The following is a 24227-nucleotide window of genomic DNA, read 5'->3' on the forward strand; positions in this document are numbered from 1 at the left end:
CATATTACATGATTACATAGCCACTTACCCAGCAGATATACAGTTATCCTGTCCTGCTCTGCCTCACCACTGTTTCACATACAGCCTGCCTGCTCCACCCCTTCCCTTCTGCAGTTGGACAGTGGGCTGCAGCAAGTCTATAAAATATGGCATTCCCGTAAAACAACGCCCCCTTCCTTCTGGACGCCCTAGGCCAGTGATGGCAAACCTTTTAGAGACTGAGACTACAACCAAAAGCGACATATTTTTCACAAAGTGCCAAATGCCAATTTAAAGTAACTTATTGCTCCCAGCACTGTCACAGATTCGAACGTATTGGCATCCTGAAGACGCCAATACAGTACAAAGATGGAGCAATGCTGATTATTATTGTAGCTTCCCTCTAAAAGGATGAATCATAGGCCCTAAGATGGGGCTTCAATGATAATCCAGCGTTGCCCACACCTCCTGTACTTCAAGTCACTTTAAAATAGTGCTGAACATGGCACGTTCTGGGCTCCCTGTGACTGCAGGAGGAGGAGTCCTGAATGGTGACCTTTGTGCTGGGTGATGGCCTGGGTGCCCACAGAGAGGGCTCAGAGTGCCACCTCTGGCACCCGTGCCATAGGTTTGTCACCACTGCCCTAGGCACTAGCCTCATGTACCTTGTTATAATTACCACCATGATCGTTTATCTTCTGCCCTGTCTAACTGCAATTTATAACTCAATGTATAACTGTAGCAGCAAACTTAAAATGCTCTGAATATAAGACTTTGTAAACCACCAAAGAATTCAAATATCTAAGAATACAATCATCCAAAGGCCCATCCCATATCTAATAATAAAGCTTCCAACATATTTATTTTTTATTCAGGTTTTTCCAGTTACAAGGCTGGAATAAAAAGACGCAACAATTTCTTACATCCATTCTTGTATGTACAGGTTTATTATAGCACTTTATAAAACATGGAAAAAAGAACAAATCAAATTCAGATAAAAGCTTATATTATTGATATGCTTTGATGTATTCTGGTCAGTCTCTCCTGAGGGCATGGAACATTGAATATTTATATGCAGAAACACTAAAATAAAAAGATAGATATAATTACTTACATTTAGTAACAATTAGACAATTCACAACTCAACGGTAAAGAGAGAAATAATTTAGAGGGATACTCTATGTTTACTAGTTAAGCCACAAACTGGAGTTGTTACCAACAGCAATCTTATAGACAGCAATTCCTCCCAAAAAGTGGCTTCTTGTGTTTCAGCCTTGGCTGGGAAGCTTTTCAAAGCAGCAGATTTTTGCATGGTAGAGACCATCAGTCAGTGATCAGTTTACTAGATAAAAAAATCTGTCCAGTGCTAATCTCTGATAATCGCTGATACTGACTATTTACTCTCAGGATTTGTTTACATGTGGTATTCGCATTGCGTTTACAAATGCAATGGAAACACCTGGGGGCGTGTCTTGACCAAATAACGTCTGCTTTTCCAGTGAAACACATGGGATCGACAACAAGCACCCCGTGTTTTGTATGTACACAATACAGAACACGGGGTGCTTCACTAGAAATGCAGATGTGATCAGGCTGAATCTCACCTCGGGCATTTGCATTGGGCTTGTAAACGCAATGCGAACGTCATCTGTGGATGCACAATAAGGCCTCATGCATACAACCGTGATCTACTTTCCGACACTTTCCAGTGCCAGAAAAATGAAAGAGGCACATATTTGTTGTGTTGGAGTTTCCACACCATGGATACCAGGTGGAAAATCACATTTTTTACTGGCGTTTACCACTAATAAATGGGTCATAAAGGAGAATAGGGACTGCACAAGCCACAGATGTAGGCGGGAATAGAGGGCTCGCGGGCCGAGTCCTCTCCATAGCTGGTAAGTCTTTGCTGCATATTGCTGGCACCGATCGCGGGTGTTTTATTGCTGATCGTTGCCGGCAAAGCTGCCGGTGGCTTCAAAAAGATGGCGGCACATCTGAGGATCTGAGGATCCTCACTCCCCGTGACGTCATCGGAGAGCGGCGATCCATCACCATGGTAGTTTGGGTCTCACGAAGACTAATATGATAATGTTTTTTCACTGTGTTTAACAACGTAACGGAAAATCGTGCCTAAAGTCGAAAATGGCACTTTTTTAAAAAAGTGATCAAAAGGTCGAACAGTCCTAAAAATGATAACATTGTAAATGTCATCAAAATCCGCAAAAAATGGCACCACCCACAGATCCATACACCAAAGTATGAAAAAGTTATTAGCGCCAGAAGATTTAACTTTTTTTAAATGTATGAAAACATTATAAAACCTATATAAATTTGTTGTCCCCGTAATCGTACCGACCCAAAGAATAAAGTAGACATGTCATTTGGGGTGCACAGTGAAATCCGTAAAATCCAAGTCCACAAGAATACGGCACAAATGCGTTTTTTTACCAATTTCACTGCATTTGGAATTTTTTTCCCGCTTCCCAGTACACGGCATGGAATATTAAATGCAACCATTTTGAAGTGTAATTTGTTACACAGAAAATAAGCCGTCACACAGCTCTGTAGATGGAAAAATAAAAAAGTTACAGATTTTTGAATGTGGGGAGTGAAAAATGAAAACGCAAAAACGAAAAAGGGCTGCGGCGGGAAGGGGTTAAAACAAAATGTGCTGGGTGTTGAATTAACAGCTAGCACACATCCAAGGATATCCACAGGCATATGACAGCTTGTTTTTTTTCAGAATGAGTTGTATTTTTTAAAAGCACACTTTTTAGAATACATTTGACATAATAATAACCAATATTTATTCACTATTTATTGGTCAGAGATCGAAACAACATTTTTGGCATTGTTTTTTTACATTTTTTATATTTACTATATAGGCAAAATAATTGCACATTTTAATCTGCGTAGTTACAAATTGTTTTGTCTATTTTAGATTTTTTATTGAATAAATGAAGGCATATGGAGAAAAATTGAGAAAAGGAGAAATTCTGCAGGTGCCAGGCTTTTTGATACAGCGGCCTTCTTGCTGCTGATCGCATCGGTAACCCTGGCAGTACCCGCGGTCATCAGGGCGTGCATGTTTGGCCTGGGGCATGATCTATACTCATAAGAATGAACATGCACGACGCGTAGGAGTGCTCATGTATGCAAAGCCGGGGGAAAAAAAGGGTGTGAAAGCAAATATTAGACAACCTTTATGGCATAAACTGGCATAATGTCCTAAAAAACATAAGTACGGAGAATACATGTTTCAAACATATCGTATATAGGAAATGATTTTCAGGTCTTTTTTTTTATTTCTTTGTAATGAGAGCAAGGATGGATTTGGCGTCTTAGGGTGGATCTTGTGCCAAGCTCCTTGGTGTAACACAGTATTTTGAGATACCTCTCTAGTTTCTTCCCCGCCAGTTTATTGCTGGGCAGTGCTGCATCACACCAAATGGTGGACATGGAATCTTAACCTTCATCCTCCCTGGTTATTTACAGTTATTCAGGTTATTACATCCCACCACAGTGTAGGGTTTCCGTGGTCTCAATGGCCCCACACTGCTGAGTGATATTTATTATAGAGAAAACCACTCCTGAATGAGAAACCTATCCACATTTCATTCCGACCATTGTTTGAGTGGAGTGAAAGCAACAATCTGGTGATCAATGTAAAAAAAAAAAAGGAGATGGTCATCGATCTAAAGAGGAACAAAACGGATACAGTACCAATTAGGATCAATGGGCGAGAAATAGATCAGGTCAACACCTACAAGTACCTGGGGGTGCACATTAATGAAAGGCTTGAATGGAGGACCAATATCGACAGGTTATGTGACAGATTGCGCTAGTTGAGAAAGCTGAGGTCATTCAAAATCTCTGCCCTAATATTAAAAATATTTTACGAAATGATGACGGCAGGCAAATTGTTCTACGCAGTTGTCTGTTGGGGAGGAGGCTTAAACAGTAGAGAAAAGAACCGCTTCAACAAGGTTATCTGAAGAGCCCAGAGCACTATTGGGGAGACGTTGCATCCGCTACAGGAAGTCTGGCAAACCAGATGCCTTAGGAAATTTGACACCATTGCGAAAAAATGGCACCCACCCACTACACGACACACTACTGCAGCAATGGAGTGACACTGGTCATCGTTACCGCCAGGTGCGTTGCCGCACCACGAGGTTCCACAACTCCTTCATCCTGAAGGCAACAGAACTATTTAACGATACGGTGGTGAAAGCGTATACAATTTTCTATTGTATTTATTCTATTCTTATCGTGGTTACCATGACAAAAGTGTTTGAAAGTGTATCAAGGGGATAGCAGAACCGGTTATAGTGAAAATACAGTGTTTATGGGAAACTAGTTTCAAGCATGTATCACATACCTGATAGGAATGAGGCTCACAATTGCTATGATCCCGGATATAATAAAACAGGTTCCGTTGAATGTATCTAGAGTGGCTTGGTAAATCTTATTGAATACAACTGATACCACAACTCCTGTAATGGCTAATGAGAGCTGTAGAACAATAAAGACTTTACCTGAAAAAAAACAACAATGAAAAAATGCAGTTAACCACTTAACCCCATTTTTAGTTTTTGCTTTTCCATTTATCACTCCACACCTTCAAAACTCTGTAACTTTTTTATTTTTTCATGTAAAGTGCTGTGTGGGGGCTTGTTTTATGCATAAGAAATTGAACTTTCTTTTCCTATGGGCTTGTTTTTTAAGGCGCCCTAAATGACATATCTTCATTCTTTGGGTCGGTACGATTACAGGGATACTAAATTTATATAGGTTTAATTTTGTTTTTATACATTTAGAAAAACTAAACATCCTGTACAAATTTTTTTAAATTTTGTCTTCTTCTAGCACTAATAACTTTAAAGGAAACCTACCACTTGAAGTGGCAGGTATAAGAGGGAACTACCGAGCACCAGCTCAGGGTGAGCTGGTGCCGGAGCTTATTTTTGTTAGTGTTTTAAACCGCAGTATCGCGGTTTAAAACACTTTTTAAACTTTATGGCCGAAGCTGCTGCGGCGCAGGGAGGTACGCGCTCGGCGCACCATGCTCTCCTTCACTTCCTATGTAGCCGCGTGCACGGTCGCGAGCATGGTAAGTGCCGAGCGCGTACCTCCCTGCGCCGAATCTGCTTCGGCCATAAAGTTTAAAAAGTGTTTTAAACCGCGATACTGCGGTTTAAAACACTACCAAAAATAAGCTCCGGCACCAGCTCAACCTGAGCTGGTGCTCGGTAGTTCCCTCTTATACCTGCCACTTCAAGTGGTAGGTTTCCTTTAACAGCATGGAGCTGTGTGACATGTCATTTTTTGCAAGATGAGCTGTTATTTCCATTGCTACTATTTTGATGACTGTACACCCTTTTGATCACTTTTATGAAATATTTAATGCAAAATGTTGAAAAAGTAGCATTTTGGATATTTTGGACATTATGGAGTAACTCTGGGAATAACCAATATTATATTTTGAATGATTTGAAAATTTGAGACGCGTCAATACCTAACGTGTTTATGATTTTTACTGTTTATTTGAATTTTTATTTATTTATGTATTTTTAACAGTTTTTTTCTTTACTACTTTAAGCCTAGGTTGTCTCATTGATCCCACCATATATTGCCATGCAACAGAATTATTTCACTTCTTGTACATATCTCACATTATAATAAATGGGCTAAAACAAGGCAGTCTATGTTTGATCTGAGGATGTCATGGTGACTGTCACCACTTGTCACGGGGAATGACTATTGAAGCCAATATGGCGGGACCCACGAAGGCTGAGGGGTTAACACCAGCGATCGGTGTTAGCACCATTCGCGGATGTTACCGGTGGGTGTTTGCTGTAATAAGCAGCCTAATAAGTGGCTTACTAATATGTCACAGGTCGGTAAGGGGTTATAGAAGGGAATCAAAAAACGGAAACGAAAAAGGGCATCAGCGGGAAAGGGCATAATTCATTTTGCACTTACCGTAAGAGGATCCTTTTATATGTTTAGACAAGACAGATCTTATAGTTGGAAGTGGTATCAGAGCAAACATCATTACTCCACGAGCTTCAAAACAATTGAAAAAGGACAAATATTACAAACTGAAAGCAAGCACAAACAACACCAAAACTTTCAGCTGTTGTTATTACACTTTGCTTCACTGAGTATAGGAAATATCCATGTTTTAGCTAAAAACAATATGGACAAGAGCTAGTATAATGCTGTGGGAACCTATCATTAGGATTTTTCACCTGTTAATAGTAAAAATCTGATGACAAGTTCCTTTTAAAAATTAACTTTTTAATTATGTGTGCATTAAAAATACATGCATGCAATATGCATGGTAGAACCTAACATGGATAGATATTTTCAGAGCGAAAATTACCAAGAATTGAAAGAAAATCTACCATCAAATTCAAGAATAATAAACCAGGGACACTTACTCATGGATACATGCACTGTGACTGTGGTAATATTCTTATATTATTTATCCATGGTCTCCTTCCTTCTAAATGAAGGAGCTAATGAGCCTGAATGGACAGAACATGTCTCACCCAACCCCCTGCTCTCTCCCTCCTCTCTCTGCATGTGTACTCAAGTGGCAGTAGGAAATGCAAGGGGAGGGAAGACCTGCTCTGCTCATTGTAACAGCATTTGAATCTGCAGCACTGAGGAGTCCTTCAGGTTCATTAGTATAATTATAAAAGTAGTTATTTGAAGCTCCCATGATTATTGCAGCATTCTTCTGCAGCCCCTGATTTCAATCAAATGATTGGAGCCATGGGATGTTTAAAGGGTGAGCTGTTTCTAATACATTTGTATTATATTTATTCAGTCTTCCTATTTTTAAGGAGCAATTCTGTTAATAAACTCCATCATACAAGAAGAAAAGTGCCCTTAAGGTGGTGTTAGCTGTAATAACATTTTAACTTACCTATAAAATATAAGAATGTCCAGTGTACAAATGCCATGATGAATACTCCAGCAGAATAGGATACTATGCCAATGAGAATCAGAGTCACATCCTTAAACCATCTGGATAAAATGAAGACGGCTAAAAAGCTGGTTATAAAAATCATGTAGCCAGCTGCATTAGCATAACCAATGTATTCAGGGCTGAAGTTAAGTGGTTTGTTTAGCAAAAACAAAGAAATTACATCTGTCAATCCATGAACAGCAATATTGTACAATATGGCACTAGCAAAAAGAAGAATTATAAAGCATGGAGATGGTGTCATAGATGTAGAACTTGATGGTAATTCTCCTAGTAGACGTGAACTTTCAGAAGGTTCTGCAGAAGAGGCATGTGCTTGGTCTACTAAGTTTCCATGCTGGGGCACTTTTAATACAAACATAACATACACTAAACAGAAGAAATAAAGTATTAAACTGCACATTACCAGGGTTATACCTTGGTGGCTTGCAATTTTCACACTCACAAATATATGTCCAGAGAGCAAACTACCAATAAAACCAGCTATTCCATACACCAGCTCAATGATGATGAGCTTCACAGAGCGGTTCTGTTCTGAGGAACCTTCAGAAGCCAAGGCCATAACACCAGCCCAGTATGTTGTGAACCATCCTGTCAATCCATTCAAAACAGCAGATCCATACATCACCTCAATTGGCCAGTTCAAAAAGATGACCGGCAATAAAAGGCTCCGTGATAGCAGGTACCCAAATAGTGGCACACATATAGTGACCTTTCTCCTCTGGCGGTCACCAATTTTAGCTAAAACATAAGCGCAAAGCAAAGGTGCTAATCCCAGGATGAAGTTGTGGATGATATAGAAGTTCGATATGGATTTCTGTAGTAAGTCGCTGTCAGATGTGTTAAAAAATCTGATTGATTGGTTATAGTGATTTTTTACCACAAAAAGCAGCGCTGTGTCATAGAAGGAGCTGGCCATCTGGGCTGCAGCAACAACAGGCTCAATCCAGGTTCTTACATGTATCATGGTTGGACTCTATGTGCCAGTATCAGTCTTTTAAATAATGAAGAGAAGTCTTTCAGTAGCTTCACTTTGCTGGATGATCAGTATGAGGCGTACTTGACAACTCCAAATCTTGGATATATGTTATTCTTGGTCTCTCTCATAGGAAATGCTGTAGTCTCTGGGTAAAATGAATAGTGTAGATTTCCTGATTATTGGCATGTCCTAAGTAAGTGGCTTAGAATAATAATGAAAAACTAGAAGCAGATACTTCCTCATGCTAGCTGAGCTACTCACACACTGTAGGCGGAGCCAAACTGTGTTTGCACTTGACGGGTCAGTGATAACAATACAGGAATGGCCGGCTGAGACTGAGGAAGCTGACAGTATAACCCTGCAAGACACAGATAATAAGAGTGCTGTATTATATGCAAATAATTCATGAATTACATGGTCAATGGTGGTACCAACCAGAGAAGTTACCGGCAGTATCTTCTGCAGGGAAGACAGCTCTAAAAGCTTTTAAAAAAGTGAATGCTGGAGATTGCAAGTTGTATGAAAACATTTATTGATGATAATATATAGATGGTTATATATACACACACACATACATATTATTATATTATATTAAATACTATTATAAAGAGTAAAAGCTTTGAACTTGCGCCACTCTCTACTATCACTGCCATCATGTACACACGTTCACTCTGACTCTCGCCATTTGCTCTGATTACTATTGTAGTTGCGCCACTCTTTACTATCACTGCCATCATGTACATACGTCCATTTTCACAGTCACCATTTGCTCTGATTACTATTGTAGTTGCGGCACTCTCTACTATCACTGCCGTCATGTACACACGTTCACTTTGCCTCTCGCCATTTGCTCTGATTACTATTGCAGTTGCGCCACTCTCTACTATCACTGCCATCATGTATATACGTCCATTTTCACACTCACCATTTGCTCTGATTACTATTGTAGTTGCGGCACTCTCTACTATCACTGCCGTCATGTACACACGTTCACTCTGACTCTCGCCATTTGCTCTGATTACTATTGTAGTTGCGCCACTCTCTACTATCACTGTCGTCATCTACAAACGTTCACTTTCACACTCGCCATTTGCTCTGATTACTATTGCAGTTGCGCCACTCTCTACTATCACTGTCGTCATCTATAAACATTCACTTTCACACTTGCCATTTGCTCTGATTACTATTGTAGTTGCGGCACTCTCTACTATCACTGCCGTCATCTACAAACGTTCACTTTCACACTCACCATTTGCTCTGATTACTATTGTAGTTGCGCCACTCTCTACTATCACTGCCGTAATGTACACACGTTCACTTTCACACTCGCCATTTGCTCTGATTACTATTGTAGTTGCGGCACTCTCTACTATCACTGCCGTCATCTACAAACGTTCACTTTCACACTCACCATTTGCTCTGATTACTATTGTAGTTGCGCCACTCTCTACTATCACTGCCGTAATGTACACACGTTCACTTTCACACTCGCCATTTGCTCTGATTACTATTGTAGTTGCGGCACTCTCTACTATCACTGCCGTCATCTACAAACGTTCACTTTGCCTCTCGCCATTTGCTCTGATTACTATTGCAGTTGCGCCACTCTCTACTATCACTGCCGTCATGTACACATGTTCACTCTGACTCTTGCTATTTGCTCTGATTACTATTGCAGTTGCGCCACTCTCTACTATCACTGCCATCATGTACATACGTCCATTTTCACACTCGCCATTTGGTCTGATTATTATTGCAGTTGCGCCACTCTCTACTATCACAGCCGTCATGTACACACGTTCACTTTCACACTCGGCATTTGCTATGATTACTATTGCAGTTGCGCCACTCTCTACTGTCACTGCCGTCATGTACACACGTTCACTTTCACACTCGGCATTTGCTATGATTACTATTGCAGTTGCGCCACTCTCTACTATCACTGCCGTCATATACACAACTTCACTCTGACTCTCGCCATTTGCTCTGATTACTATTGTAGTTGTGCCACTCTCTACTATCACTGCCGTCATATACACAAGTTCACTCTGACTCTCACCATTTGCTATGATTACCTTTGCAGCTGCGCCACTCTCTACTATCACTGCCGTCATGTACAAACGTTCACTTTGACTCTCGCCATTTGCTCTGATTACTATTGCAGTTGCGCCACTCTCTACTATCACTGCCGTCATGTACAAACGTTCACTTTGACTCTCGCCATTTGCTCTGATTACTATTGCAGTTGCGCCACTCTCTACTATCACTGCCGTCATATTCACAAGTTCACTCTGACTCTCACCATTTGCTCTGATTACTTTTGCAGTTGCGCCACTCTCTACTATCACTGCCGTCATCTACAAACGTTCACTTTCACACTCGCCATTTGCTCTGATTACTATTGCAGTTGCGCCACTCTCTACTATCACTGCCGTCATGTATACACGTTCACTTTCACACTCGCCATTTGCTCTGATTACTATAGCAGTTGCGCCACTCTCTACTGTCACTGCCGTCATGTATACACGTTCACTTTCACACTCGCCATTTGCTCTGATTACTATTGCAGTTGCACCTATTCAACCACAGTAATGTCAGTCACTTTCTGTTGATAATTGGCTGGTAGAAAATGGGGCTAAACCCATGTCATTTTTGTTTTGATTGGTTGGGGAAAAAAACCTGTGGGATCCCTTTATATCTTGGGGGATACCACGTAATTTTAGTTTCAATTGGTTGGAAAAAAAATTACGTGGGATCCCCCCTAAAAAATAAAGACATAAAAAAGGCATATTAATTAAAAATTTAAAATTAGTGAGTGTCTGACAACACGATCCATGCGACGAACAGCGCGGGGACACGGAGCCGATGCCGGAGCATCGCTGTATAGAAGAGGACCTGCCGGAGGGGCATCGGAAGGTGATGATTGTTTGTTTTTTGACTCGAGTATAAGCCGAGGTGAGGTTTTCCAGCCTATTTTTTGTGATGAAAAACTCAGCTTATTCTTGAGTATATATACGGTACTTGAGGAGTTCCATAACTTTTACAAAATCTTTTATAATCTTATGTTTTACTTTGTATTGTAGAAGATGTGGACCTAGTTTTTGTTTGTTTCTTTCTCTATAATGTTATGTCCTCCTCCCATAACAGTCTTTCCTGGACCTATAACAAGTGTGACTGATTTATTTTCCAGCTGACCAGAGTTTCATGTTCTGCTTTTCAGCTAGAGATCTGTTATATTTTCCTTCTTATATTCACTTGTACTATTGATTTATGTGCTGCTTTTGTTCATTGGGTAGTGTGCTGTTACTGACCTTAACATACAGTTTTAGTCTCTGTTTAAATATCTTTCATATTTCCTACAAACTTAAAGGTGTTTTCCATCAATTCTGTAAACCCCCTTGGTGGCCATAGTGACCAAATAAAGGAAGTTTTTCTGATCTTTAACACTGATGAGAAGTGCGAAGGTTAACATGACCCCGAAATGACACTTCCTCTATGTTCTCCTAAAGACTGTTCTGTTATTGTGGGTAACCACCCTGTGAATTTAACCCATTCAGTACCGAAAACCAGGTCAATTTCTGACGTTCTGCTATGCACTTCTTTAAATGACGATATCTCTGGAAAAGCTTTACATCATAACAAATTTAGCTTTGTTTTTTTTAAAGTTACATATTTCAGAAGTACATGCATCCTCTGCATCTGTAGCTGAACCTGGGAAAAGGTGATGGAATAATGCTGTACATATTTATAACATAGTTTGGTAAAAGTTACTACTTTTTAAAAACACTCTAATTGGAAAAATGACAAAAAATCTTGTTTTTTCACATTTTGTAGTCAATTATTGGCAAATTTTAAATATGTAATTATTGAAAGGGTTAAAGTCCATCTGGAGGACTATAACTGTTGTGGCATTGTCTGTTGGATAACAATTACAATTAGAAATGTATAAATGTCTCAATCACATTTTTGTCACTGTCAAAACTTGCAAAACATTTTGTATGAAAAGTGAACAAATTATCCCATTACAGAACTCTACTCATGGAGGTAAAATAAAGTTATGTGTGTTATGAAAAATATTCAAAGAAGATTTGAAAAGATATTCATAAGAAAAACATTGAACATTGACATACTGGTGTGTGCCCCCTCAGGAAGGATCTGCTATTTTTTTAGTTTTTTTATGCCCCGGCTTTTATAAACTCAAATGAGCCTGAAGAGCTCATTTGCATATTTTTATAAATGTCACAGTTTGCGAGGGGAGAACTGTCAGAGTCTCTGTGGGAAGAGTCTGTGGACCCTCTGGACCACCACGGGGGTTGGTATGAGATCCGCGGTGGCAGACAAGGTAGCAAACGCAGGAAACACTCAGAGTCTGACAAGACAGCAGGAACACAGAGGAACACTGGTAACGCTGGTACGCTGGAGCGCAGGAGCACAGGATGGCAGGTGTACAGGAACACGGGAACGGACCACAGGATACGGACCACAGGATACACAGGGACGCAACAACGGGATACACTGGCACGGAACCACGGGATACACACAGGAGGCTTTCACTTCAGTGAGAAGACTTGAAGATCTGTCAGGGAGTGAAGGGAGCCGCCCGTTTATATAGAAAACCCAGAAGTGACCAGCGCCAATGGGGAGGACGCTGGCCCTTCAAATCCTGCGGGGGTCGCCTGCGCACCCTAGCGTGGGAAGGAAGCAGGAATGCAGCCTAACCGAAACCGTAGCAGAGCCAGGAGGTGGGGGAGGTAAGTCCGGGTCCGGGGCAGACACGCCGCCACAGAGAGGAGCGCGGGTGTGCCCGCAATCCATGACATGGATCGCACGGACACCTGGGACACTAAATACACTGAAGTGCACAAAAAAGCTGCAACCATTCCAAATTGTACTTCTTTTACACTTCTTTTTACACAGTATTGGGAAAAGTATTCATTTGCCTAAAATTCTTAATAGAACAACCTGGACCATAAAACTAGGAACATCGAAACCATCATGAAAAACATCAATCAGCAGGTCTGAAACCCTACTGAAATTAAACCCTACCCCCAATATATCCTTTGCAGATGGGGTAGAAGGGGAATTAACCCCCAGCACAAAAGTGGCAGGCCAACTACTTTGACTTCCGGTGGAGGCAAAAAAGGTATATTTACTGCAGACAGAAAGATTGTACCTGTTGTCTGAGGTCTTTGTAAAGGGGAGAATCAAATTTAGCAAAAGGTTGACATCCTTGATCCCCAACACTCAGACAGATCGACAGACAAGTTCTGACAGAAACCTTCATCATAATAATACCACTCTAAACCATCAAAATGTTCAGAAACCTCCATAGACTTTCTCTGAGGTAAGACACTAGACCCCTTGGCGATCGTTATTTTTGTTCCCCTCTTTGCAGCATGTGACAGTGCTTTCCCCCAATTACTTGCTTTGCACTGGTGTTTGCAAAAATTCTTTTCTGGCAAGTTAACCATTGGCTGACCATATGTCCAATTACCTAGTTAGAAGGAATTTCACAAGTGCTGAAAAAACAGAGGGAAGGTGAGACACTCTTATTTTTGTTAATTTTATAGTTGCTAAAGGTACTATAAGTCTGGAAGGTCTGGAGCAGAGTAGGAAGAGACCTTCAGGAAGTACCAATCCAGACCTTCCAGATATCAGTGTTAACATGAATGGAGGCCAATAAATGTTCCATTCAAAGAGGGGGAAAGGTAACAGCCTTGCCTGGCACCGTTATAAATGTTAAGGGAGGTGAGATAATCCACCAGTGTCAGGGATATTGGCTTTATTACTGTGCACATATTTTGGCCATCATATGCTTACCATCTTTGGCTATGACAATGACATATGCTTGAAATAAGGATGGGGGGAAGGGACTTACCTGGAATGTGGCATTAAAGGCATCTAGGAGTTGAGGGAAAAGAACAGTACAGAAGCCCAGGAGTACAGAAGTTTGGAAGAGATTTAATGGTGGCCTCTACTTCCTCGATCGAAAAAGCAGCTTTCATAGTTTCGGTGGCATCCGGTGGGTGACGAAGGGGTCCAGATTTACTCAAAAAGTTGAGTAAACGCATGCCTAACACTCGAAGCAGACATGAGCATGGGGGGCAGGTTGTAAAGAGATTCATAGTGATTGGAAAAAGCCTCCCCTATATCACCGTTTTTAAAGACAGTGGCCCAGATTTATACTCAGTGAGGCAAACTGCACATGGTGCAGAGTGTTTCAGATTATTGAAGAGCGGCACCAGTTGTTTTTTGGTATATGTATGCCACAATTATGTTGTATTTTGACATAAATGTGGCAACCGGTGAAAATCAGCACTGGAATGTGGGTGCAGAGTTTTGTCTTGCGGTGGGCGCAATGCAGCTGTGACACAAGATTGCGGCAAACAAATCATAAATACATGAGCAGAAACTTGATTCAGAAGGTTTCAACCAAGTATGGGTGAGCAAGCCATCTATGTTCATTTGAAACAAAGAATTTGTTTTAGCATAGCATTAAGTGGTGAGCCTGCTCAACTCAACATGAGGATAATGCTAGGAGAACTTAGGTAAATTGCAAAAGAAAGGCAACAGTTAAATGGGTGCAAGTAATTATCCAATTATGTGGCTGTATTGTAAGCTTGAGTGTAATTGGAGAGGTGCTACCACCTGGGGGAGCACATAGTCTGTGTTCTTACCTCATAGTCAGAGTGAGAGACTCCATCTTGGAGTCTGACTGCAGAGACAGAGAGAGACGGCAGACTGCAGAGAGAGACAGTGGGGCTCATTTACTAAGGGTCAGAACGCCGCACTTTCATCAGGTTTCCCGAATAGTTCTCTTTTGCCCGGAATTGCCCCGGGTTTTTGGCGCACGCAATCAGATTGTGGCGCATCAGTGCCGGCTTGAACGCGACAGAAATCGCAGGCAGGGACGTCGGACAACCCGACGGATTCGGACAAACCACGACTTCAAAATATGAAATGTGTCGCAAGATCAGCACTCACATGCACCAGGAAGAAGCAGGTAAACTCCGGAGGAACTCGGCACAGCAGCCGGAACTCGAACGCACGATCTTAGTGAATCGCGCTGGATCCGAATCTTCGTTGGATAACACACCACGGGATCGTGACGGGACCGGGTAAGTAAATCTGACCCAGTAGTGTCAAGGGACACTAATCCAGAGCTGCATCTTCCACAATTTGGACATAGCTCCACCTCAACTATCCCACCCTGCATCTGCTATCAGGCTGGTGCACCATTCCTGTGGACCACTCTCCATGACCACTCCAGTAACCAGAATTCGATGTTAATCGTGTTTGGCCGTTTCCTGGTGTTTGAGGTTCAATAAAGAACTATAAGTTCATTTGCACAATGTTGCCTCCATCTGATACCTGGATACGGCTACTTACCATCACGGGCTTCCTCATCCAGTACCCAGGGACTCATCCTACAGACACTCAGGGATTGCCCCAGGGAGAAACCACTAAACCAGCCTCTCCCTCCTTATTTCTTGCATACACCATCTGCTGGAGACCTGCCAGGCTGTAGGAAAGCCCTCCGATTCCCATACCAAGCACCGTGACAACAGTGTTCTCTAGGCTGCACTAGCCAGGCACTCCAGTATTCTGGGCCCTGGCTGCCTCCAGGCCCCAAGAAAAGGCTAGACCCCGGTGAGGGATGTTGCAATAGGAATTACCTTTGGGACAACAATATTTCTTTATTAAAACATGTCATGACTGATGACTCCGCTTTAAGTCTAATATTCAAGGAAATCTTTCAACGGTCTTGATCATACAAAGCTGCAGACAGTGTTAGGTAGCATCCCTATAGATCTGTATAACCATACCTTTGTGTATGATGTTAGTAGTAACAGCACAGTGAAAAGTGAAGCTTTGCAGCTTTTTCAAGAGCTCTGTGTGGATCTTCCAGCCTGAAGAGATTTCTGCTCTCTACAATGTTCTGCTTCACATCCCCTTCCCTCTGCTACAAGGAGGAGCTGTATCAGGACAGTCACTTAGCAGAGGACAGGGGCTGTTGACCAGTTAATTGCAAAGAGCTGAAAGCTATTCAGGTTGACAGAGCTGCCCAGAGCACTTGTAATAGCTGTAAACCTGGATTAAAATTTCACTTTTCACACTACTTACTATACACACACAAAAGTATGGTTATGCAGCTTAACAGGCCTTATACCTTGAACTGTCTGCAGTTTATCATGGCCAAAACTGATGAGGGATTCCCTTTAACTTTCATAAAGTGCATAAATCTAGCAGATTTTTTACTCTTATTCTTTGCTTTTAGAAGTGATGCAAAGGAAACAACATACCTCCAGTTTGAGTTTTAATGAGAAAATAATTATATACTCATATACTTCACAAACACTATAAACAATAGCGGGATACCGTGTCAGTGGTTAACATACATATATAAAGCCAAATACAATATGAATGATTTGTCTGCCATTAAAACACAGCCACTATTTCATTTTTATATCACGCAGTAAAAAAAGAAAATATATATAAAGCAGTATCAGCAGCTTGCTGCAAATTGCTCTGTAATAAATCTCATTTGCAATCCAATACATTTTCAAAATATGTGCCCTTTTTCTCTAAAATATAATGCTATTGGCCAAAATGTGTAAGCTACAACCAGTAACTATTATTTCTGCAGATTTGATCCACTTTTTAGTTTCAATTTCTATATGTATTAAATTCATTCCATCAAAACAACAATATCCAAAGCTCAAAATATGCTTGTAATGTGGGAAATATATTGAAATGTTGGTGTAATGGGTTGATGCTACTGAATCTAAGACCAGAGGGCGGTGTAAGAGAATACATCATTGCAAGCCACACCATACTATATGAATTTAAGTGTATTGTATATGCATTTGCATATATGCAGTCTTACATAATGATTAATGCAATGTTTGCAGTACAGTATATTCAGACCTATTACATGCTAGTTTATATTTTTTATTAAGACATATGGACCACACTGCCAACCTGCTGCCCAAGTTTTTATAGGAATTCTTCATATGTGATGATGAATCCTTAAAACAGGTAAAGCCTCCTATAAACATGCTGTGTCTGCGAATAGTAAAGACATTTCTATGACTTAGATTTGCTGCTTCCTATAAATTTGGCATATGAAATAAATGGATATGTCAGATTATTATCATAGTTTGCCGGAAATATCTACCATGTATGTATCTGGTCATGTGAAATTACAGCAGCCTCCATGGAGTATGGGGAAAAGTAGAAATCCATGGAAGATGAGGAGGAGTAGAAGTCCATTGAGATTGCTGTGATTTCATGTGATCAGATGTATGCATGGTGTACAGTTTGCCAATGTTAGGAGGCTAAAGGACCTGTGATGATATCACTCTGGTTTCATAAGATTCTGAGAAGAGGCATAGGGAAGAATATATGGGAAGGGCCGGCCCAGAAGACGAAGCCTTCTCTGATTCCAGGTAATATAAGATAAAGTTGATTTATGTGGATGCAAGGGAAACAATGTCTAGCTAAAAGAAGGGTGTCAGTTAGTTTATAGGGCTCTATAGAAACCTGTCACAAGCTGTTTATGTGAAAATGAGGCGACAGGTTCCCTTTAAGCATTTCTAGAGATTTGTGTTCTGAGAAATGCTATGTATAATGTATAGTTGCTTGATATAGGAAACTGTAACTATTCACTGCATGAAAGGATGTTGGAAAGTAGCTTGTAACGATGCGTTTTTCTGTAGGTGATATGGGCCTACAATACAGGCCACAACCCATTCAAGATTTTTGCTTCAAAGAAGCTGACAAATAAAAGGTAGCTAAGAATGTTTTAAGGCCATAAAGTTTTAAAAAATGTTTTTGGTTGATGTTTTATGTATTATGTGCAATAACTTGAATATGAGTTAAAAAGAAGTATAGGTTTTCTTCTTAAAGTTAGTATGATCCCGGGTATTCTTACCAAAGTTTTAAACTTATTTGGCCAAAAATCATTTGTTTTAGTGATGCTACATTTTTTTGGGAACCCTTATTTATTTTCCGATGACGGAGCTGTGTAGGGGCTTGTTTGTTTTGTGGAATGAGTTGTAGTTCTTTTATTAATACCATTTAGGTTATATGCATTCATTTTAAAATTGTTTTTTAGGTGATGTGATCAGAAAAGACAGCAATTCTTTTTTTTTAATTTCATTTCTTAACAGCAATCACTATCCAAGTTGTTTTAAATCAATGATTCTAGCCATTATAAATGTGTGAGTACCAAAGCTTTGTTGAAAAGGGAATAAGGGCTAATCATTTTTTTTTCTATTTTTTTTTTAAAGCCCCATGCACACAACCGTATAAAAATGGGCGTACATACGGCCAGAATAAAGACCCATGCATTCCAATGGACAATACAGCCATCCATGTACATGGCCGTATTGTCCACCGTAAGCGAGCTGTATAAAAATATAGAGCATGTCCTATTTTCCACCGTATTTCCATTGACGGCCATAGAAGTCAATAGGAATGTATAAAATACAGGCTAAATATGTGCTGCATACGGCTGTGCACCATATGCTGCCATATATACCAGCAGTATCCAGAACCAGTGGGAGGTGCATTCTGTCAGCTAGCCAATAGTCAGCCATCCATCATATGCCAGCCCACCGTATTTTATATAGTGCAGTACGGATACGGTGCAATACATTGCCATACTGTTGCATTACGTCCAGTATTTACGGCCAGAATACAGCCATATATATACAGAACAGAAAAGACCATATGGTTGCGTGCATGAGGCTTTAATGTAACAAAGGGTTGAATGATTCTTACAGTATACTACAAGAAGAATTCTATAGGCAAAGTGAAAATAAACCTAGAAGAATCTGAGACAGAGGCTCATAGAATAATTTAAAAACAAAATCACTGGAGTTTGGGAAAACAATAACAGTATGGTACTGGAAAGTGTTGGAAAGTGGGCGATGATAAATAAGTATTGTGAGTATAACTTGATTTATATATTATTCTTCAATTTCCATGACAGCACAGGAGAACCCCTTTATTTTCTTATATGGTTTATGAATATGCCATCGTAAATATAAAATTACAAATGAGGCAATTCGGTAGGTATCATGTTAATAGTTTGTCATCTTACTCCTGTGCTACCTTTATATATGTTAATGTATTCCACGTGGGCACATTATTTGTAGAGAAATAAATATAAATACTACAGCTGCATAAGAAACAGCTTACACACCAAAAATATTATAACTACCATATTGCAATAAATGACAGATATAACAAGAATGTCTAAATATCTAGGTGGTTATAAAACACAAGATAAATATGATCATTTCTAAATCTTTCAATACGTGGCTTGTGCAAATACAAATACATTTGTTGGGTAATCCCAAATACTGAATTACAGAACAATATTTGAAGTGTATGTCCATCCTATCTGGTCAATATACACTTCAGCGATGTGACCTGTTTCTTAAGAGATCATTGGCAGCAAATAATAAACACTCCAGAAATAAGCCACAGCTACCACCACACTGTCTAGATGACAGATGCCCTCGAGGAATTCATGGCACTTCCATATTCCTTCCCTACTGACAAATTGATAGGAAGATACACTTCCATATTCTGAATAACTTGATAAGCAGGAATATTGTGCAGCCATCCACTCTTTTAATGGTATTCAACATTTATTAAGATGCTAAAGGGTCAACTAATGAAGCTTATAAATGTGATTTGGGGTCTCAACTCCCAACCAGACTATAGATACACTATTCAAGAGCAAAGCAGAATCTCTTAGGCCCCTTTCACACTTGCGTTTTTCACACGTGAGTTCTGCGTGTACTGTTGACTTTCCAAACTCACATTGCACTTTCTCCCATTGTTTTCAATGGGCTTGTTCTTATTTGCATTTTTACAAAATGGCAGCATGCTCTACTTTTGCATTTCACACGTGCAAGTGCAATGCGTTTTAAATGGATGGGTTGCTAGGTGTGGGGAAAAAAAAGCCATGAAGTGGCACGTGGGTACCAATTAAAGAATCATGTGATTTGAAACATGCGCATGAAAAACGCACAGAACATGCATTAAAAACGCATTAAACACATGCATGAAAAACGCAAAAACGCTAATGACTCCTAGCAAAAAATGACCAAAAATACAGGCTAAAACATCAGTTTTTCATGCATTGACGTCATCTGTAAAGCAAGTGTGAAAGAGGCCATACCCTGGTATATGCACAGAGCTGCTAATAATAGATTCAAATATTTCATCACATTATGAACATTTTTTAATTTCCCTGCTCCTTTCCATTTTAGAACACATGTATTACCTAATATTTGTGTTGATCTATGTTCCGTCTGTGTATTTTTACATATATCCCCACTTAGCACTGCCTAATGAACAACTTCACACTTAAAACGAACCTGCACAAGAAACCATCAACCAGAAGTAATAGAACCATGTTAGAGGGTAGAGGCCCTTGAATGATGGGAACAATGTTGGTTTGTCCAGTCCCATTTGCTATTGGATTTCTGCAGCATGTATGGGATTTCTTTGTCCAGATTACCTGATCTTTCCTTTGACACTACATGTTCTCTTAAAAGATATCTACCATCAAACATGATAAAGCAGGGGCACTTGCTCATAGATCCAAGCACTGTGACTACAGTAATCTTCTTATATTTGTTATCCATAACCTCCGTTCCTCTAAAATCAACTCTTTATTGAGCCCCTCCATACTGCATATTCACAGGCTGTAAGACGGTCTCCATATCCACCTCTGCTCCTGATTGGTACTCCCCTTCCCTCTGATATAATCTCACTGCAGCACAGGAAGTTTCAGCACACTGTGGGTGGGGGAAGTGCTTCTGCAGCATGGAGGGGCTCTCAGAACCACCACGGTAGCCCTTCTAGCTTATTAGCATAATTTTTCAATTTCATTTTAGAAGGAAGGAGGCCATGGATAAAAAAATATAAGAAGATTACCACAGTCACAGTGCCTGGATCTATGAGTAAGTGCCCCTGGTTTATCATGCTTGATTTTGATGGTAGATTTGCTTTAATATTTATGTGAATTTATAAGGATTTTTTAAAATAGAATTTTAAATTTCACAAATTACAATGCCAGGGTCATGCTCCCAGTCATATCCAATTTTAAAGGGAGATTCCTTTTTTAAGAAAATATACATTTTTTGTATAATTGACAAATACTATACAGAGATAGAATTCCCAGTCTATTTTCTGAATTATTTCCACATGGTTTATAAGATCTCAGCTTGAAGTCAGTTAATAAGATGCCTCATTGTTAATTCTGTCCAGGGTATGTGATGGACACACGTTGCACCAGTGTTTTGTGGCCATATTTTGGTGCAGTTTTGATGCAAGTTGACACATTTTTAGACATGACACCTTTTTCCTAGGCATGTTTAAAAAAATAATAAATATGGTGTAAGGCCTGTACACAAGTAATTCTGTCTCATTGTGATTTGTAAAAAAATCTTTTAATAAAGCGCACTAGTGTTTTGGGTGATTAGTAAAGAAACACTGGAATGGGACAATTGATGCCACGTATGGCCACGTATAATCACTATTCATTATATGAGAAAAACTCATTCTCCAGCAACTGTTTGGTTGGTTTTATTCGTAGATACATGAAATGAAGCTTATAAAATGTGCCTCATTCTGTCTTATTTCAATAAAACACATTTATCACATATTGCATCCTCAATATCATCCAAGTGGCAAAATGTGTGAAAAAAAACAACTCAATGAAATGTTTTTCCTAAATTGACAATCTTTTGCTGTGTTGCATGGCTGCTAAGAGTTAAGCAAAACACTAGTTGACTGTGGGTTTCAATGATAAGCTTGGTTAATACAATGCCGCTTCTTATTTGATCAGTAATTGTCCAATAAAATGTGGAGCTTTGTCCTCATGTCTAAATGCGAGTGTGACAAAATAAAAATATATATTATGGTATACGAAGCGGCAGGGTGACAGGATGTGCCTTTGCTTAAAGCTATACATATTTGAAAAAAATAAAACTAATAAAGATGTACCCCCTTTCCTCCCTGAGAGCCACAAATGTGAATGTGCACACAGTTTGTGATAATGTTGTGCTTTAACATTTGTTGTTGCACTTTTGTAGATACTTACCAGCGTTGTTGTCCACCCACATACAAATACTGCCTGAATAGTGTAATCTAATTATGTCATATTTTTGCAGATATATATTAAAATGTTAATTGTTGCGACCTCCCATACCCATGTAGTGCAGAAAGCCACAGATAAATAATACTTTGTAACTGAGCGGAACAAACTTGGTTTCATGTAGCCTGTATGTACATGAATATGCCGAGCAGCAGATCCACAAAAGAGACAATCCATCATTAGGGTTATGGCGCTCCCAACATGCTGTGGTAAGAGGAGGGTATAAAGCGTTTCAAGCTGTATTTATATAGAAAGCAATTGCAGGGTATGTTTGGCTTGGCGCATTATTCTTGCTGAGCCCAAATGTGTCACCTCAGTTAACTTTTCTAGTGCCAGTAATCCAAGTCCATTTCCTGAGAGTCCAAACTTTACAATGCTGCAAGTGTGCATCCGTTCAAGCGTTTTTTCAGTCTTTCTCATAAATGTGGTCTTCAATATCTCTAAATGGATTGCAAAGGCTGCCTATTTTTCAATAAATATATGGTTACATCATTCATTTTTGGTTTCAATATTTTCCATAAAAAAGTTCCTATTCATCCTCTTCACGGTTGGCATATATCCCTGCTTCCCAACGTAGTGCCAATGCACTCTTTCTGCGACTTACTCTTACTGCCTCAAGGACCTAGATTGGAAAAGAAACACTGTTAATTTAATGTACTTTATCAGGGATGGATATTTACTAGAACAAAATGATATTTAAAGGGTCAATAATGTTTCTACAAACAACATTGTAATATATTATTAGAGCAAAGTGCTTCCTTGTCTACTTACTCTCTTCTTACTTCTTAATCTGATTCTTACTCTAAAATCTCTGCTGTATTCCATCTTGGAAGCAACATGACAGAATTATATAAAAGATTACATAGAAGCTCAAAGCAGAGAGGAGGGGGAACCATGAGTCACAGCAGTAAAATCTCCATCCATCAGCTACAAGTGCACTGCCATCTATTCTGGAACTATGCAGCACCGATTGTGGTCAGCGTTAGAATGGTGGTAATGTTGTATGCAGTGGTGCTAAAAGGTGAAACATGAGAGGTAGTGCTATTTTTTGCTAATATGAACGTATATGTGTGGTGTAGGAGAATATGGCCTAGGAAGAAGTAGCCATGTTGACTTAAGTCAGCCATCTTGATCTCTTAGAAAAGTTAGAACACTACTAATCAATAATCGTAACTTATTAGAAGTGTTGTTATTCATTGAAATTCTCACTAAGAGCAGAACATAGGAAGTAAATTTAGAACAGCTTTGGTAAAGTAAATGTAAATGTGGTATCAATATGAACTTTGCGTATATAAAGGTTTTGAGATTAGGTGGAACTTAGATATATGGAGAGCTATGATAGGTAGACTTATTTTTATTCTACTGTATATACTTATAAAGAATAGCCCGTGTAGATATGGAGGAAAGGGCTTAAGAATTAATTTATGCTATTGCCACATCCCCATTGCGCCCATGCCAGTGGGAGACTAGAAGTCTTGCGACTATGTTGAGGATATAATTCATATCATCAGGTGCCATCATTCATCAGGAGTAGGCTGAATTTAATACGTATACATTAATAAATATGTGTAGGATGTTATAGATTGCAACTTTTAGCCAAAAACAAACATCAATGCATGTTGTATTGACTTTTGTGACTTTATGATAATGTTTTCAACATGGTATAAAACTCTTTGTAAGTGATGCCAGAACACCTCTTTCTATGATGCTCAATCTGTAAGCATCGCCAGGGGAGTACCTAGGAGAAGCCGGGCACCAGAGCAGACTTGTGAATGCGGCCCTTTTCCCTTTAATATTATATACGCCATTGTAACTAAATCTGTTTTCTCTTGATTTGATAGTTGGCAACTGCGCAGTGATTCAATAAAGTCGGAGTAGTACACCTTGGCTTCATTCTACTACTCCAGCTTCACCGGATGACAGTGCAGGTGCAGAGAGCTCTTTCCCAAGTTAAATTTACATTTAAATTATTTCATTTGCTATATGTGAACATTTCTTCAATTGGTTGTTATTAAAAAATGTTCTTGTGTGAAGATAATTTCTCATAAATGTAGCCATGGTGTCCCTCAGAAACAAGATACGACCACCTC

The 24227-nt window shown here is 39.7% G+C and overlaps 2 protein-coding genes across 11 annotated transcripts in view; both read right to left on the minus strand.

Annotated features, from left to right (window-relative positions):
• Nucleotides 1-668: 668 nt before the first annotated feature.
• On the minus strand, nt 669-8273 carry LOC140089142 (solute carrier family 46 member 2-like). Its single transcript, XM_072126541.1, has 4 exons — nt 6920-8273; nt 5968-6051; nt 4364-4520; nt 669-1062 (listed from the first exon to the last, which is right to left on the minus strand). The coding sequence occupies exons 1-4, from the start codon at nt 7944-7946 to the stop codon at nt 1014-1016; spliced, it is 1317 nt and encodes a 438-aa protein (XP_071982642.1). The 5' UTR covers nt 7947-8273; the 3' UTR covers nt 669-1013.
• A 7985-nt stretch (nt 8274-16258) lies between these two features.
• Nucleotides 16259-24227, minus strand: part of PALM2AKAP2 (PALM2 and AKAP2 fusion) — a 212644-nt gene continuing 204675 nt past the window's right edge. For 9 of the 10 annotated variants that reach the window (XM_072154848.1, XM_072154829.1, XM_072154832.1 and 6 more), the window contains one exon: nt 16259-22759. In XM_072154848.1, the coding sequence (XP_072010949.1) occupies nt 22752-22759 (8 nt within the window). In that variant the 3' untranslated portion in view covers nt 16259-22751. The remainder of the gene's footprint in view (nt 22760-24227) is intronic. The other variant, XM_072154845.1, reaches the window with a different exon arrangement.

The sequence above is a fragment of the Engystomops pustulosus genome, chromosome 1, assembly GCF_040894005.1.
Source record: "Engystomops pustulosus chromosome 1, aEngPut4.maternal, whole genome shotgun sequence".
In the NCBI taxonomy this organism is placed as follows: Eukaryota; Metazoa; Chordata; class Amphibia; order Anura; family Leptodactylidae; genus Engystomops; species Engystomops pustulosus.